The sequence below is a fragment of the Eublepharis macularius genome, chromosome 10 (assembly GCF_028583425.1).
Source record: "Eublepharis macularius isolate TG4126 chromosome 10, MPM_Emac_v1.0, whole genome shotgun sequence".
In the NCBI taxonomy this organism is placed as follows: domain Eukaryota; kingdom Metazoa; phylum Chordata; class Lepidosauria; order Squamata; family Eublepharidae; genus Eublepharis; species Eublepharis macularius.
In genome coordinates, this window is record NC_072799.1 from 62,842,177 (window position 1) to 62,857,987 (window position 15,811).

Here is a 15,811-nt window from a genome sequence, read left to right on the forward strand (position 1 = left end):
AAGTTTCAGATTTTGTTTCTTTTTATGAAGATGACAGCAGAATTTTTAGCAACTGTGTAATGCCTATTCATGAAGCAGAAGCACAGCTGCTTGAAGAAAAGTTACATTTATATTTTAGAATGTGCAAAATTCTCATTCCGAAATGAATTCTAAGATGGCTCTTTGTGTTCTGAAATGTAATGTTAACATACTTCTGCGCTCCAGAGAATGTAGTCAGTCCTTATCTGCATATCAGTGATTGCTAGATGTTCACAGATGATAAGCTTCTAAGCTTTCTAGTCTATAGCTGGAAAGGCTGAAAATTGTTTGCAATGGTATACAATGCAAGTTTGGAAATGAGGTAAAACATTCATCTGCCTGTAATTATCTGTGTCCCTACATATTCACATTGTATGTGCATTCACAGACAAATACATAACCTCATATGCAGGATCAGAGCAAACTCTTTTTCTAAAAGTTTGATTTTTTAAAAAATATCTCACTGTCCAGTCTGCATCATCTTTCTGCTATATGCTTTTGTATTATAAATACCCTACTTTAATTCTTCAAATCACTACTTACAATCTGTTTTGAATTTATGACGTGTATGCATAGATCCAAATGCCATGTATTCAGAGCCTGCTTTTGTTGTCATGAAAAGCAAGGATTAATTGTCCTTGGAACAATTTCTAGAGAGGTATGATTGATATGTGTACATGGATACATAGGCTTTATTTCAGTAGCTTTATCTGAGCACATTAAAGCCCCATAAGACAGGGAGTTTTGTTCTTTATCAGCATGCATAGTATGAAATATGCGGGAATATGTGAATCACATTTTTCTATTATCTGTGCTCTACGTATTACTAGGTACTGTGGGGCTGCATGAATGGGGCAGCATCAAGCCAGACACAGCCACCAACAACGTACTGCAGCACATCAGGGTTCAGTAAAATTCCTGGTTTTGCTGTTTGTCGATTATTAAAAAAAAAGAGAGAGGAGGATCAAAGAACTGACAAGCTATAATGTACAGTCAGAGGGCTATATTCATCTTGGAAGCCTGCATGCCATGCAGATCTGTTGCAGATATTATCTTTCCTGATGTCTTCACTGTGTCAGTCACTATAACTCCATTGGGCCTGAATTAAACATAGAAAATACAACACTCAGTCCCAGTTGGGCTAAGTATATATTTATTCAGCTGATATGAATTAAACCCTCAGCATAATTTTTAATTGCTGACTGACACATTAAAAACAAACAATAGTAATATGGCACTACTTATCATGAAATCCTAGTTGCATATGATGATGTGACAGTTGAATCAATAAGCAATGCAGATCCTGTGTTTTGAAATAATTAACAGCAGATACTATAGAGGGAGTTTAAAAGACAAAGGGAATTTATGGACTGATCAGTAGTTCTGTCTAACCAGTGGCTGCTTATGAGCAAACGAAGCTGAAGATGATTCCCCGGTGTTAAATGTTATGTTTCACATCAGTTTTTTATAACATCCAATTTCAGCAGCCTGATAACACATTCTGCACAATCTACTGATGTTACAATACCAAAGGGTAGAGCTTGCCATTGCTTTATGGGGTAGTGTGGATCAAAGTAATTTTGGAGGCTTCATATAATGTAAAAGTGGAAGCCTAGAGGGGGACAAAGAAAAATCAGTCTTATCCTGATACTTGATATCAGTTTGTACCTCTTGATGGTCTTGGCTAGTAGTCATTGAGACGTTTAGCTGACTTAATGTTTTGGTTACTTGATTTTCCTTTTTATAACTTGATGTACTGTGGTTAGAACAATAACCCAGAGTAATTTTTTCAACACATTTTGAACTTGGAAAACTTGTACTTTTGATGAAAATGTAATTTGTAAAATATGGTATGTTGTTAGTTCAGGAGAAAGCTAGTCATCATTTTGCCTTCACTGTACACTTACTGGGATGGTTTCAAGTACCTTGTACAGTAGAAACTTACCTGCACAGCCTTTTGTGATTGTACATCTACAATCAACACTCTGTCCAAGGTGGGTTGAGTTATGTATATGAATTTGTCTTTTACATTGACAGCAGATGCCCAGACACATCGCTGGACTTCATCTCCCTCAGCTTTAGGGCAAACTTCATCCTAGAAATAAGAGGAAAGGTGGGGGGGGGATAATACAAATCACATCAGGATATAATAATTATGAAGGATGCTTGTAACAACTGTGCCTAGTTTTGGTAAGATTAAAGCACAAAGGAAATATCAGATTTTTATATACCACCCTTCAGGACAACTTAACACCCACACCCAAAGTGTGTTATTATTATCCCCACAACAATCACCCTGTGTGGTGGGTGGGGCGGAGAGAGCTCTGAGAGAGCCCTGACTGACTCAAGGTCACCCAGCTGGCTTCAAGCGGAGGAGTGGGGAAACAAAACCGCCACTCTTAACCACTACACCAAACTGGCTCTTTCACTACTTGTACTAGCTTGAAATTGTGAGTTCAGTTTCCTTCAAGAGTATTCATCTTTTTGCAAATCTATATAATGATTTTTCTCTGGAAGTAATTTGTCTAACTATTTATCATTGCCCTAACCTGGATGGCCCAGACTACACTAATCTCTGCAGATCTCAAAAGCTAAGCAGGGCCAGCCTTGGTTAGTATTTGGATAGGAAAACAGCAAGGAAGTCTAGGGTTGCTATACAGAGGCTAACAACCTCTGAACATCTCTTGCCTTGAAAACCGTACAGGGTCGCCATAAGCTGGCTGAGGCTTGAAGGCAAAAAGAAAAAAAAGCTTCAGCTGTTCCTTTCTTGGCTGAATGATGTCTCTCTAGCAGAATAAATTATGTTCTAGTGTTAATATTTTTGTAGTGCTAGAGCAATTACCATTTTTTTTTTAAAAAGTTCTCCAAAACTGCCACCATGGCACAATGGTTAAAACAGTGGCTCTGACAGGCTGACAGCAGGACAACATGCAGAAATTTTTGAACCTTTAAGACTAACCAACTTTATTGTAGCATAAGAGAACTGTGGTTCTCGAAAGCTTATGCTACAATAAAGTTGGTTAGTCTTAAAGGTGCTTAAAGGTGCTACTGGATGCTTAAAGGTGCTACTTTACTATTTTGCAACTACAGATTAACACAGCTAACTCCTCTGGATTTAAAATTTTGAACATTTCTCAAAGGCAGCCCCAAGCAAAGTGCTTTAGAGTAATCTAACCTGGGGCAAATCCACATGCCCTCGGAGCATCCTGGTGTTGCACTAAATGTCTGCTAAACACCCGGAAGTATAGCGTCTTTCTAGAGTAATTTTTGAAATCATGATAGAAAGACACTATACTTCTGGGTGTTAAGTGAACATTTAGTGCAACGCCGGGACGCTCCGAGGGAGTGTGGATTTGCCCCTGGATATGATCAGAACATGGATCACCATGGCCAGATCAAGCTTCCAGAGAACAGCCATATCTGCCAAAGCTAACAGAAAGCTTTATATGCTAAGGAGGAGACCTGAGCCTCCAACCAATTACCAAACTTCTCCTTCTGAAGTACCACAATCCCTTCCAAGACAGGCTGACTCCTTGGAACAGCTTTGTTATCAAGCAGTTTGACTCCAAGATAAATTTTATATGCCAAGATTTTGCTAATCTCTTCTTTATTGTAAGGGATAGCTCATCAAAACAAAATTTTAGTGCACATCTGTGACTTATTCCTAACCTAATCTCTTCTATTTGACACTTCATAGCAGCCTGCTGTAGTAGCAATCCTTATGGAGTGTCAGAGTATGATGAATTCAAGTGAAGAATAAGCTGGAGCCACTGACGAGCCCTTAACGAAATACCTTGCTTCCATGCACAGGGGATTCTTTCACATGATGTAGAGGGGTAGGCGGGGAAGCCTGTTACATGCAGCGGGAATGAACATTTGAAAGTGTATCCTTAAGAGGTGCAAGATACAGTTTATTCTAGCATTTGTGGCATCTGTCTCTGATGGTTTTGCTTCGCTACACATTGCCGGCTTAGCTCAACTCCACATGTCAAAGTGAGACAGAAATCAATTTCTGAGGCCTGCTTAGAATGCATCTGCTTTTTAAAAAGGTTAGCAGTCATTACTTGTTGCTCAACATTTCTTAAATATCCTTGAAACATTTTTTTTGTTAGAAATCACTCTACATGATTGGAATATATAAAAAGACAAGTGGGAGACCCGCAGGGACTTGATAGGGGGCATCTCATTTTCCCGTACCCTCCTCTTTCCCTTCAGCGAGAGCTCCCATAGCCTCTCCACTCTCTTGCTTCCTTTTCTCCTTCCTACCCACCAGTTAACCTTTCTTTAACTGCCCTCAGTCTTCAGCTTTACCACCTCTCCCCCCTGGACAGCCCCTACTTGGGAAAACTATGGTCCAGTTGCCAGGATTACAGAGGATTCACTTTTCTCTATAACCCCTTCCTCTTTCTGTCCCCCTGACAACCCCTTTATCCTCTCCCTTTGCTGCCTCCTCTCCTTCCCACTCACCAACTTTTAAGTGTCCTCCATCTTCAGCTATATTTATTATTTATTACCTTCATTTATATCCCACCTTTCTCCACAGTGGGGACCCAAAGAAACTTATATCATTCTCCTTGCCTCTGTATTATCCTTGTAACAACCCTGTGAGGTAGGTTAGGCTGAGAATGTGCAACTAGTGAGCTTGCATGTAGAGTAACTATTCTTCCAGATCCTAGTCTAAAACTCCAAACACTATACCACACTGGCTTTTGTAGGGTGGCTGCTGTTGAACAGTAGCAAACAGGCAGGCATAAGTGAGTGATGTAAGTATGTGGAAGAGAGTTGGCTGGTGATTGCTGCCAGGCCTGGTTCAATGACTCCTCCCTCAAAGGTCAAAACAGGCCTGAAAATGCTTCTTTCCCTCCTCCCCACCTTTTACTGGCAGAAACCAAAGCTTGAAGGTTGACAATACTATTGTGGTTGCTTAGCAACAGTCACAAAGGGCATCAATTTCTCAAAGCTACAGATGCTCCTTTTACCATTTTAGAAGAATTTAAGCTCCTTATTTTTATTTTTATTTTAGATACCATATTTTTTTGCAAACCTGGAACATTTTTCAGGTTTGTAGAAAGATCTGTCTTTTTTGTTCATGACTCCAGTCTCTAGATTTAAAGATACACAGATTTGGCCATGTTGAGAATTAAATATATCGATTCCCTGTAGTCTAACATTAGCAGAAAACAAAACAATAATTCAACCCAAATCTCGTTAATATTATAATTGAAATAGAATTCTCTGGAAACGTTGAACATATACCAACAGACCAAACTTTTTTTTTATAGGAATGTCAATCATCATCTCATTTAGAAAATGTGTATGCTACCCCTCCAGACTTTCCCAAATAAATAAAATCAACATCAATAAAAACAAGTGTTTAAAACCAGAGCAGTCTAAAATGTTCGACTCAGGCTAGGACTCAGGCTAGGACTTAACCATAAGACAGCTAAAAAGGATGGGAACCCTTAATTAAAAGCCTGGGTAATGTTTTGGCCTGGCACTTAAAGGAGAGCAATATAGGTGCCTTAAGTGGGAGAGCATTCCAGACAAGCCACTGAAAAAGTATATAATTGTATGTAATGAATGAAATTTCTACAGCAGGTAGATTCTTGTGTGATCTTTTTGCTGCTCTTGCTAAATTAAGTAAAACACAACCACAAAATAATCATTGAAGACACATACATCATTGTGGTCTCTGTTAGGATAAATACTGCTAAACAAGTATAAAAATTATATGCATGCAATAAACTATAGAACCAGGATGCAAGCATAGACTTTTGCATATCACTTTTTTGCAAAATCTTCTGAAATATGATAAATCTATTTTTCTTGTCATATTATTCCAACCTTCACACACATAATGTCATTAAAATAGAATATCTGGTACTCTTGATCTTAGCTTTTTTATGTAGTTTTTTTAAAATGTAGTTTCCAGTTCCCTTCATCTGACTGTTGCCAATGCCCCAAAATAGTTTGATAGATGGCAAGAGAAACTAGAATCAAAAGTCTTTTCTATTTCTAAAGGATTTTTAAAACTATCTGATAAAGTTGAGTTTCACACTCTCTTCTTACCACAGTCTCAAATGTAAGGCTCCATTAAAATTTCCCCCGTTATCAGATAATGGGATAAAACAAGTTTCTCTTAAAATATAGGAATACATTCTCTTGTTTAATTAAAAAGTGATTGATACACCTTTTCTCAATTTAGTTTCTTTATAAGAAGAATATCTGATAATATTCAATAAAAATGTTAATTTATTTTCACCGCTTTCTGACACGTTCTTAAGCCAAAAGTTATTCTGACTAATACAAACCAGCAGAAGGAACAAAGTGAAATACCCAGCGTTTCTTGATAGTTCTATCTGAAATGGAAGGATATCTACAGAGAATTTAGTGGATTCAGCTGATCTGAACACTTTTGCATTATCCACACTAGCTAAATCTAGTATAAAGATTGCCTCAAACATCAGAGGACTCTATACTGATTAGACATGGGCACAAATCAAATTTCGGGACGATTTGTGTATCATGAAAACACATTTCATGGGGTGGTGTTTTTCACGAAATCCATGACTTTTTGTGCTGATTCGTTCAGTTCATGAATGCTTCGTGATGCCAGACAGGCTGGCGCCAATCCATTGATTCCCTAGGCAATATAGACCCGGAATGTCTGCAGACCTTTGGTTGCTGTGGAAACCCCAATCTTAGCGCACATAACCTTGATACGCAGCTCTCCCTGCCAAACTGAGAGATGAGCAATGCGGGTCTGTGCAAGTTTACCTGGGAACTGTAGTCGGAGACTCCTTCCTCTCTCTGTTTCCCTTCTCCATTTTTAAGAATGGGATGGTGGACTAGCGGCAGCCTTGTCAGCCTCAGCAGCTCCTTCTGCTGCTGCTCGCTGCTTGCCAGCTTCATGAACCCTTCCCTGACACTCTACCTCCTGTCCTCCTGTTGCTCTGACATGCCTTCCCACCACCACCACCCCCAAGCTTCCTGGAGCTGATCCTGAGTGGATCCTCTCTGCTTGGCTTTTCCTTTGAGAACTTGGAGGCGGGGAGGAGGGCATATTAGAGCAGTGGGAGGACGGGAAGGAGAAGTCAGCAAAGACAATCTGAAAAGAGGAAAACCCAAGCAGATCCACTTTGCTTGTCTTTTCTTCCAGCAGCGGCAAAAAGCAGGTAGCCAGGAGGACAGGAGGGAAAAGTCAGCAAAGAGAGCCTGAAGAGAGCTACTTGGAGGGTGAACAGAGCCTGCTGAAGTCTCCGTGTGAGTTTGGCATCTCTGGGTATGAAGGGGGCCTTTTTAGGGCCCCGGGATCTGACAAATCGTGAACCTAAACAAATCATTCCACGGAACAGGACAATTTTGTCAAAGTTCGTGGTCTGTGGAATGCAAAATAACCACAAAACTCAGGGTTCTCCCCCCCCTCATTTTGTGCCCACCTCTAATTCAGAAGCATATGTTATGAATTCCTCCAGTATGGAGTAGTGATTAGAGTGACAGACTAGGATCAGGGTGACCTGAATTAGAATCCCCTCTCTGCCTTGGAGCTTCACTGGATGATCTTGGGCCAGTCACTGTCTCTCAGCCTAGCCTACCGGATTGTTGTGAGGATAAAATCAAGGAGGGAAAATAATAAAAGCTGTTTTGGGACCCCATCTATCTATCTATCTATCTATCTATCTATCTATCTATCTATCTATCTATCTATCTATCTATCTATCTATCTATCTATCTATCTATCTATCTATCTATCTATCTATCTATCTATCTATCTATCTATCTATCTATCTATCTATCTATCTATCTATCTATCTATCTAACCAGTTTCTCTGTCCCAGAACTGCTATTTGTGTTGAGAAGTTGAGACGTTTGAATTTCCCACGTACATTACATCTTTTTATATTAATTCATTCCTCAACATCAGTTTGACAGAGTATCATATTTCAGAAGTATAAGCAAATGTCTATCTGCAGACATACTGTTCAGGGACATGGTACCCATTACCCGCAGTCTTACCTCCTCCAGTGGTGCAAGGATAGGAGCAGCTGCCACTAGAATAGGGTTCCCTAGGGCCAGGACCACCTATGGCATGAGCAGAGACTGGCAAATGGAGCCTTGGCAGCACTTGAAGGACTTCCCCACTGGCAGCAGCTCTCCCTGCTGAGGTTGTGGCTTGGCTCCCTGGTCCCCTCACCACCACACCAGCACAGGAAGCAACACAGGCCAGCCCTCAGGAAGGGCTGCAGGCATGGTAGCTCAGCAGGTGTGGCCCTGGCCCAAGGGCAGATGCAGGGACGCCACTGCTGTTAGCAGCCGAGGTGGGGCCAGTGGAAGAAATGCCAGCCAGAATGCTGGCAAGGCAGCTCAAATGACACTGGTCAGCCCCACCCTGCGGCATGCGCCCCATTGGGCAGCAGGGAGACAGGAGATGGGGGTGGGAATCCACAAGGGCACCTGATTGGGCCTGCAGCTCTTCAAGTTAGAATGGAGGAAGGGTACGGGTCAGAGCCTGAGGGAGGGGTGGGCACTCTTCCAGGGTGGCTCCTATACAGGTGGGCCACCTGGGCAGGCTGGGGAGGAGTTGTGGAACCTGGCTGAATGGAGGAGAAAGCAAGCAAGGAGGTGAGCAAGCAAGCAAGCAACCAACCAGCAGGGGCGAGAGGGGGCGAGGGGGCTCTTCCCCCATTGTAGGGCCTGCAGTATGGCTTGCCAAAGCCAAGGGGCCAACCTGGAGAGACGCCACAGTGGAACCTGACTCATACATATACTCAAGTATGTGCATTTGTGGGACTAGGAGTTTCATCTCTTTTCACTATGAAAACTGTGTTTTTGTAAATCAGACAGTTAATGTCCTTTAACTTCCAAGACCCTTTTAACCATGGGATCTCATAAAATAGAAGATACCAAAATTGCTACTTTGATTATATATGGCTTCTGCCACTTAAACATCGTCTTTGAAAGTGACCAGAAGCGTTTGCTGTATTTGTATGCACAGGGGAGGATGTGTTTTGTTAAATCTTGTTGTTTTATAGTACTTACCTCCTATCAGAGTCACACTCTGAGGCCCAGTTTTGATCAGGCATCTGATGAAGAGAACTTGATTCTCGAAAGCTTATGCTATAATAAAATTGGTTAGTCTTAAAGGTGCTACTGGACTCTTTTTGATTTTGCTACTACAGACTAACACGGCTAACTCCTCAGGATCTATGACACTCTGAGGATGGTACTGATAGTAATTTAGTGTGCAATTGAGTGGTTAAGTAATTAAGATGTGATGCAGTGCTTTTCTGGTTTGAACTTCATTACTGCCATGAATTCAGCAGGTGGTCTTGAGTAAGCCATTCCTCTCCAGGAGTGTGCAATCTGGATTCAGAATTCGGAAGAAAAGCCAGATTTTTGTTGATTTGCGTAAATCTGGCTTTCCCAAATCAAATCAGAGATTCTGGGATCCAATCCAGGAACCTGGATCTAGACCCCCAGATAAATCCAGGTAAACCCCTGAAACGTGACTTCAGTTGGGTTTGGAGGGAATTCAATTTGGTTCTGTTGGGCTTTCTCTGGGTTGAGGTTGCATTGGGGAGTGCGCCTGTGGACACTGGCAATCTTTTCCTTGTATATGTCTGCCTAAGAGTCTGCTTGGAAATGTTTCCCCCATAGATAACAATGGAAAGTGTCTCGGGGTGCCTTCTTCAGGGGCCTATAGAATTGGACCCCTTGAAACATAGAGGTTATTTAGAGAATGGTAAGGAGTAGGTTTCATGCAAATTTGGTAGTTTGTTTGAAAAAATGGCACCCCTCCAGCCCCTCAGATAGCCCACTGATAGTTTTCCCCATAGGGAATAAGGGACAAATAAATTTCAGGAATTCAGAATTTGTTACGAATCCCTGAAGCTCAGATCCAGATTTCCCAGTGTTTGTTTTTTTGGGGTGTGTGTGCAAACCCCTACTTCTCTCAGACCCAGCTCCCCAGCTACATTCTGGGGATAACAACACTGATTAGGTTCACTGCACTGAACGGGCACTAATCTGTCTAGAAGAGCAGTATACAAATTAACTGTTATTATTATAAATATGCTGACAAGTGAATTTGTTAGAATGTGGGATATGTTCAGTATAAAAGGCAATAAAGGATGAATGCCTCTTAATACTTGCATATGAGGAAACTATTTGCCACATCAAAGCACTGTGTATCTAATGTACTGTATAGTAGTAGACTATGATACTTAACTCGAAAACAGCTTGAAATCTGTTTTCAAAATCCAATCCATGCATCAGAAACATAGTATTAAAACAATGCATAATTCAAAAAGTTGCAAATATGCTTTCCTCTTCCATGGAGGTCTTCCATAGAGAAGGGTTTTTTAAAAAAATGGCATGAGTTGCCTGAAGGTACATTGTATTCAAAACAACTTGTAGAAATACAGTTTTTTTCTGTTTCCCCCCACAACTGCCTTGTTGAGGGCTTCATGTGGTGGAGCATCAGCATATTAATAGGCTGTTCACCATCTCCCCCCCCCCCCAATCTTAACTAATAAAGCTGCACCACAAATTTTAAGCAGTAGAATAAATGAGGGCTTATTGACATGACTGTTTTTTTCCAGTACAAGGAAAGATTCAGACAGATCTCATAATATTTGTGCACTCTGCATCCTTGTTCATTCATAAACTTTACTATTATGCTTCTGCCAAGCTTCACTTTTGAAGATTATTTTTGAAACAGCTGTGGAGAGCCTAAATGATTAATTCATTCATTTCATTCAGTTCATATTGACCTCAGTTGACTGCCCTAAAATTGGTCACTGAAGATCAGCCCTGAAGTAGCCCTGCATGAATACCCTGTCTGTTGTTCCAAGGAGAGTCCTCCTGACACAAGAATAGCAAACTTTTGTTTGGAATCAACTGTTTTCCATAATTTTTTTTAAAAAAGACAGGTTGCTAGGCTGCGGGGAAAGTCTGACACATGTCAAACATTACGAATCCTGCTTCAAATAATCTGGTGGTTACTAAATCTGCTGTGGTTCCAATAAAATGTACAGATTCACTCTTATTTCAACAAGTCTTGTACTTGTAATAACTGCAAAGTCACCTTTGTTCTCATGAATGAAAGCCACTTGTGCAATAATGAGATTTAACAGTTCCACGTTGAGTTAGTATTGAATACAATATGTGCAGCTACCCAATGGGACAAATGTCCCTCCCCAGGGCCATATCAGGATGGGAAACTTGCGCAGGGAGAAGGCTAATGCCCCTCTTTCCCCAGACCATGCTCCTGATTCAGACTGGGATTCTGCAGTGCTTCAAAACTGAGTTCCCATGGACAATTCGCAACTCTTGTCTGACTGTGAGTCCCCATGGCGGTCATGCGTTAACAGTAATATCTAGTTTGAATTTGAGATCCTTGGAGATGCCAGAGATTGAGCTTGTGATCTTTTACATGCAAAGTATGTGTCCAGATACTAAACTACTGCCCTCTACCTAAAATATTATACCTAAACTTGGACGTTTCTGAGATTTCTTATTTAATGTTGCTAGGTTGGTCGTGGCTAGACTGATCTTGTCAGATCTCAGAAGGTTAAGCAGGGTCAGCATCAGGCTGCTTCCACACACATTGGATAATCCACTTTCAATACTCTTTAGTGAACGTTTGGAACTGCTTTTCCATGAGTGATTCCGCGCACGTTGGATAATGCACTTCCAATCCTCTTTATAGATCATTTGGAATGGATTTTTTTGTGTGCGGAACAAAAAATCCACCTCAAACGATTGATAAAGTGCATTGAAAGTGCATTATCCAACGTGTGCGGAATCAGCCCATGTGTGGAACAAAAAATCCACTTCCAAAGGATTGCTAAAGTGCATTGAAAGTGCATTATTCAATGTATGTGGAAATGGCCTCAGTTAGTACTTGGATGGGAGACCACTAAGGAATTGCTGCACAGAGATAGGCAGTGCAAACCACCTCTGAACATCTCTTGCCTTGAAAACCTTATGGCGTTGCCATACATCAGCTGTGAGTTGATGGCACCTTACATACACAAGCAGACAGACAAAACTATTTCTGTTTAAAAAACATTAACCTCACATCACAATGTGACCATGAGCACAATATTTTGTCATGTTTGAAGGCCTTTCACTTGAAGTGCGGTTTTGACAATACTGAAAGAACAGCGACAACAACAATGAAGAGAACTGTGGTTCTCAAAAGCTTATGCTACAGGAAAGTTGGTTAGTCTTAAAGGTGCCACTGGACTCTTTACTATTTTTCTACTACAGACTAACATGGCTAACTCCTCTGGACAAATGAAACTGATATTCAAAAAGCAGACAACATTCCATAGGAAAGCTGAGTAACAAATAATTGCACAACATAGAAACTCATTTGTTTTATCAACCAATCTTTTCCTCTCCTTAATTTCCCCCTTACTATATCAGAGAGGGTTTTAAGGAAAAATAAGGAGAGGAAAAGAAACAAAATATACTTTACATTAACGATACTAATCTCAACTAATCTCATCCAACCTAGCATTAATTCTTAACATCTACACTGGATACTTTAAAATTTCAGACTGTTCTCAATTTCAGCTGAGAAAATTCTCAGATACTACTTAAATAATCAGGTTTTAAATTAGCTATCCATAAGAAGAAAGGTCTTTGACTTATTTTTAGCTATGTCAAACTAATTTCACTTAAGCAGCACAAATCAACGCCTGATTAGCTACTGAAAGTATAATTATGCACAGTAAAAATTTATCTTGCTGTTGAACACTTCATATATATATATATATATATATATATATATATATATATATATATATATATATATATATATATATATATATATATATATATATATATATATATATATATATATATATATATATATATATATATATATATATATATATATATATATATATATATATTTAATGTTGGCAATGTTCATGGCAGAAGCAAATCCAGCCAAAGGGTATGCCTTTATTTATCTAAAAATTGGTAATGAAATTGTTAATAAATTGATGAAATAACTTAAATGCAAGAAAAAATGTAACAGAGCTGCGCGTCACAATTGCAATCCAAAGGGATAGCTGTATTGTAATAAGAACAACTGAGAGCCCAATAACTCCAAAGATTAGCAAATTTGTTTTTGTATACATTTTTGTAGATTTACAGTGCAGTCCTAAGCAGAGTGTCTCTAGTCTAAGCATATTTATTTCAATGGGTTTAGACTAGAGTAACTCTGGTTAGGATTGGACTGTAAGACACTTCCCCCCCCACTTCATCAGATGCATGAAGTGCAGTGTAGTTATGGGGAGGGGAATTTCTTTTTCTAAATTCATTTTTTAGTTATAGTCACTGATTACTATTACTCTCTTTTTCTTTTTTAAAGGAGGGATTTATCTTTCATTTCTCTTTGAAGAGTAATCAGTGTCCCCTTTCATATGCAGGAGGATAGGAAGGTTTAGGAAGAAATTGCCTGCCTCTGAAGAGTATCTTCAGAGTAAAGTTCCAAAATTTTGCAGAATCTCCCTTTTTGTTCCTCATTTGTTCAAACTTCTCCTTGATCAAAACAAAATTAATTAGAAACAGACTCCAAATTCCGCCCCCCCCCCAAAAGGGTAATGGTTTGTTGGATTTCAGGAAGAAATGGGGTAAAGAGGAATTAAGAGAATTCAGCACTCCTGGCAGCAGCAATGTTACTTGGCTGGAGGCCACACTTTGCAACCTTGCTGGGAGGGACAGACTTCCTTCCCGGGCATATGGACACGGGGCCGGGGGTGGAGCCACATGCCTGAGAGGGCAGCTCTACTTATCCGGCCATCATTAGCTTTGCGCACTCAGCCCACCCACCTCATCCTGTCATAGTGCAGGGTTAGCCGGTTACCGTTTCCAGAGCCAGGTGGGAATTTTTCAACCTTTCCCCCCAAATTGACTGATGGGAGAAGGGTTTTTTCACCTACCTTGCACTGCTAGTGGAGGTTTGAAGATATTGGCCAGGGTGGTGCCATTTTGCTACGTCACTGGCAGGAGAGTATTGTGGAATAGGGAGCGGGCAAGGAAGCATCCAGCGGCACTTCCCCATGAGTGGAGAAACAGGGTCTGCCTTGAGTGTGGTATGATTGTGATGGCCACCACAAAATAGGCAGATGGCCTGCAGGGAACCCCATGGACAAGTCCTTCCCTCATGCTGTACAGCTGAGGCTTTAGGAGCTTGAAGGGGGTATCCATTTGCCTGGCTGGCCAGGTCGCAGCCATTCATAGGCTGGCCTATACCCAGGGCAGTGGGCCTCGCGCAGACAGGTCAAGGCAGAGTTCCAGGGGTGACCCCATGGCTTGACCTGTACTGCTTAGTTGGCCCTTGCTGTAGTTTTGTTAATGTTATATTAATAAAATGCCTCTTTAGATCCAAGCCTGTATCTGTCTCTTCATTCCAGATAAGGGGGCAATTTCTCTTACAATGTTAATGAAATGTTATCCTCAGTTGTTAAGCATATACGTAGAACCAGAAGGCAGAAGAATGCAATAGTCGTAGTTCTATTTCTTTTATATTCAGAGTCCAGATATATACACAAGATAAAATGGAATGACATGATCACAACAGTACTCACTTGTTGATATGTTTGTGAGAATAGTGAAAACTTCCTGGTTCAGGGTAAATGTGTTATGCATTCACAAGAGAGGAAGGAAGGAAGGAAGGAAGGAAGGAAGGAGATTTCCACACAACTGCTAGAGTGTTTCAATTACAGTTGAGAAGCACCTGAGTTATAATACTGAACCATATTTCACTTTTTCTGAAGTCTCACCTTCAAGATGTGATTTCCTCATACTTAAAAGCCCATTTACAGAAAAAAGCCAGAGAAATTTTCCTCTATCTGCTTTATCAGAATGTGGAACATTTCATTTTCTAAGTGCATTCTTTGCCTTTAGCAGAGTCAAGCATGGCAGTGGGGTGGGGGTGAGGGGGAACCTGTAACTGAATGTATCGGAATACTTGCCTCGAATCCAAGGAGCTTTTCACTCGGTTTAATATGTCTCTGGAATTCACATTCTACAGGTTGTATTACTTTGATTCCATCTTCATAAAACACATAGAACATGTTCCCAATTCCCAGACCTAAGGAACAAAAACACATTTAAAAGAAAAAAATTAAACCATCTATGGAGAGAAAAGGTTCTTGAACAAAAACCTTAAATATGTTTGGCCAGACTTTAATTTGTTAATGTCTGTGAGATTATTATAGTCCTACGTAATTCTGAAACAAAACAACAGAGTGCTTTAGGATTTCATATTATAGTCTTCATGAGAAACTCAATGGCCACATGAATATCAATCTGGAAACACAGGGTACACTTTGAAAGATACGGCACGAAAATAGTGTGATCAAATAAAAATTAATTCCTTATATTTTCTCATATGTGAGGGCTGAAAATAAAGTGTTGTGATGACACAAGAAATCCTGCAGGTTTTTTTTTTATCATGCCTTTTTATGTCTGACATTTCTTCCAGCACTGCATAAAAACAGTCTGTTTTATCTTTTACTGCATATTAGACACCCAATGCAATATTAATTTGAATAATCAAAAATGTTCATGAACACACTTTTCAGCTGAAACTGCATCGTTTTACAGGAGGCATATTGAGTTGACTACAAAACTGGAAGCTGGACATACACTCTTAAGTAACAAATTACAGATGGGCAGCTGCAGCCAAAAAAGCATCAAGAGACTTGTGACACCTTTAAAGGCTAATCATAGAATCACAGAATCACAGGGCTGGAAGGGACCTCTAGGGTCA

General features: G+C 40.2%; 1 protein-coding gene across 1 annotated transcript in view; it reads right to left on the reverse strand.

The window, feature by feature from the left end:
• FSTL5 (follistatin like 5) overlaps positions 1-15,811 on the reverse strand; it is a 578,210-nt gene that overhangs the window by 52,062 nt on the left and 510,337 nt on the right. Inside the window, exons 11-12 of the mRNA XM_054990327.1 lie at positions 15,012-15,130; positions 1,964-2,113 (exon numbers count right to left, since the gene is read on the reverse strand). Of these exons, the coding sequence (XP_054846302.1) occupies positions 1,964-2,113; positions 15,012-15,130 (269 nt within the window). The remainder of the gene's footprint in view (positions 1-1,963; positions 2,114-15,011; positions 15,131-15,811) is intronic.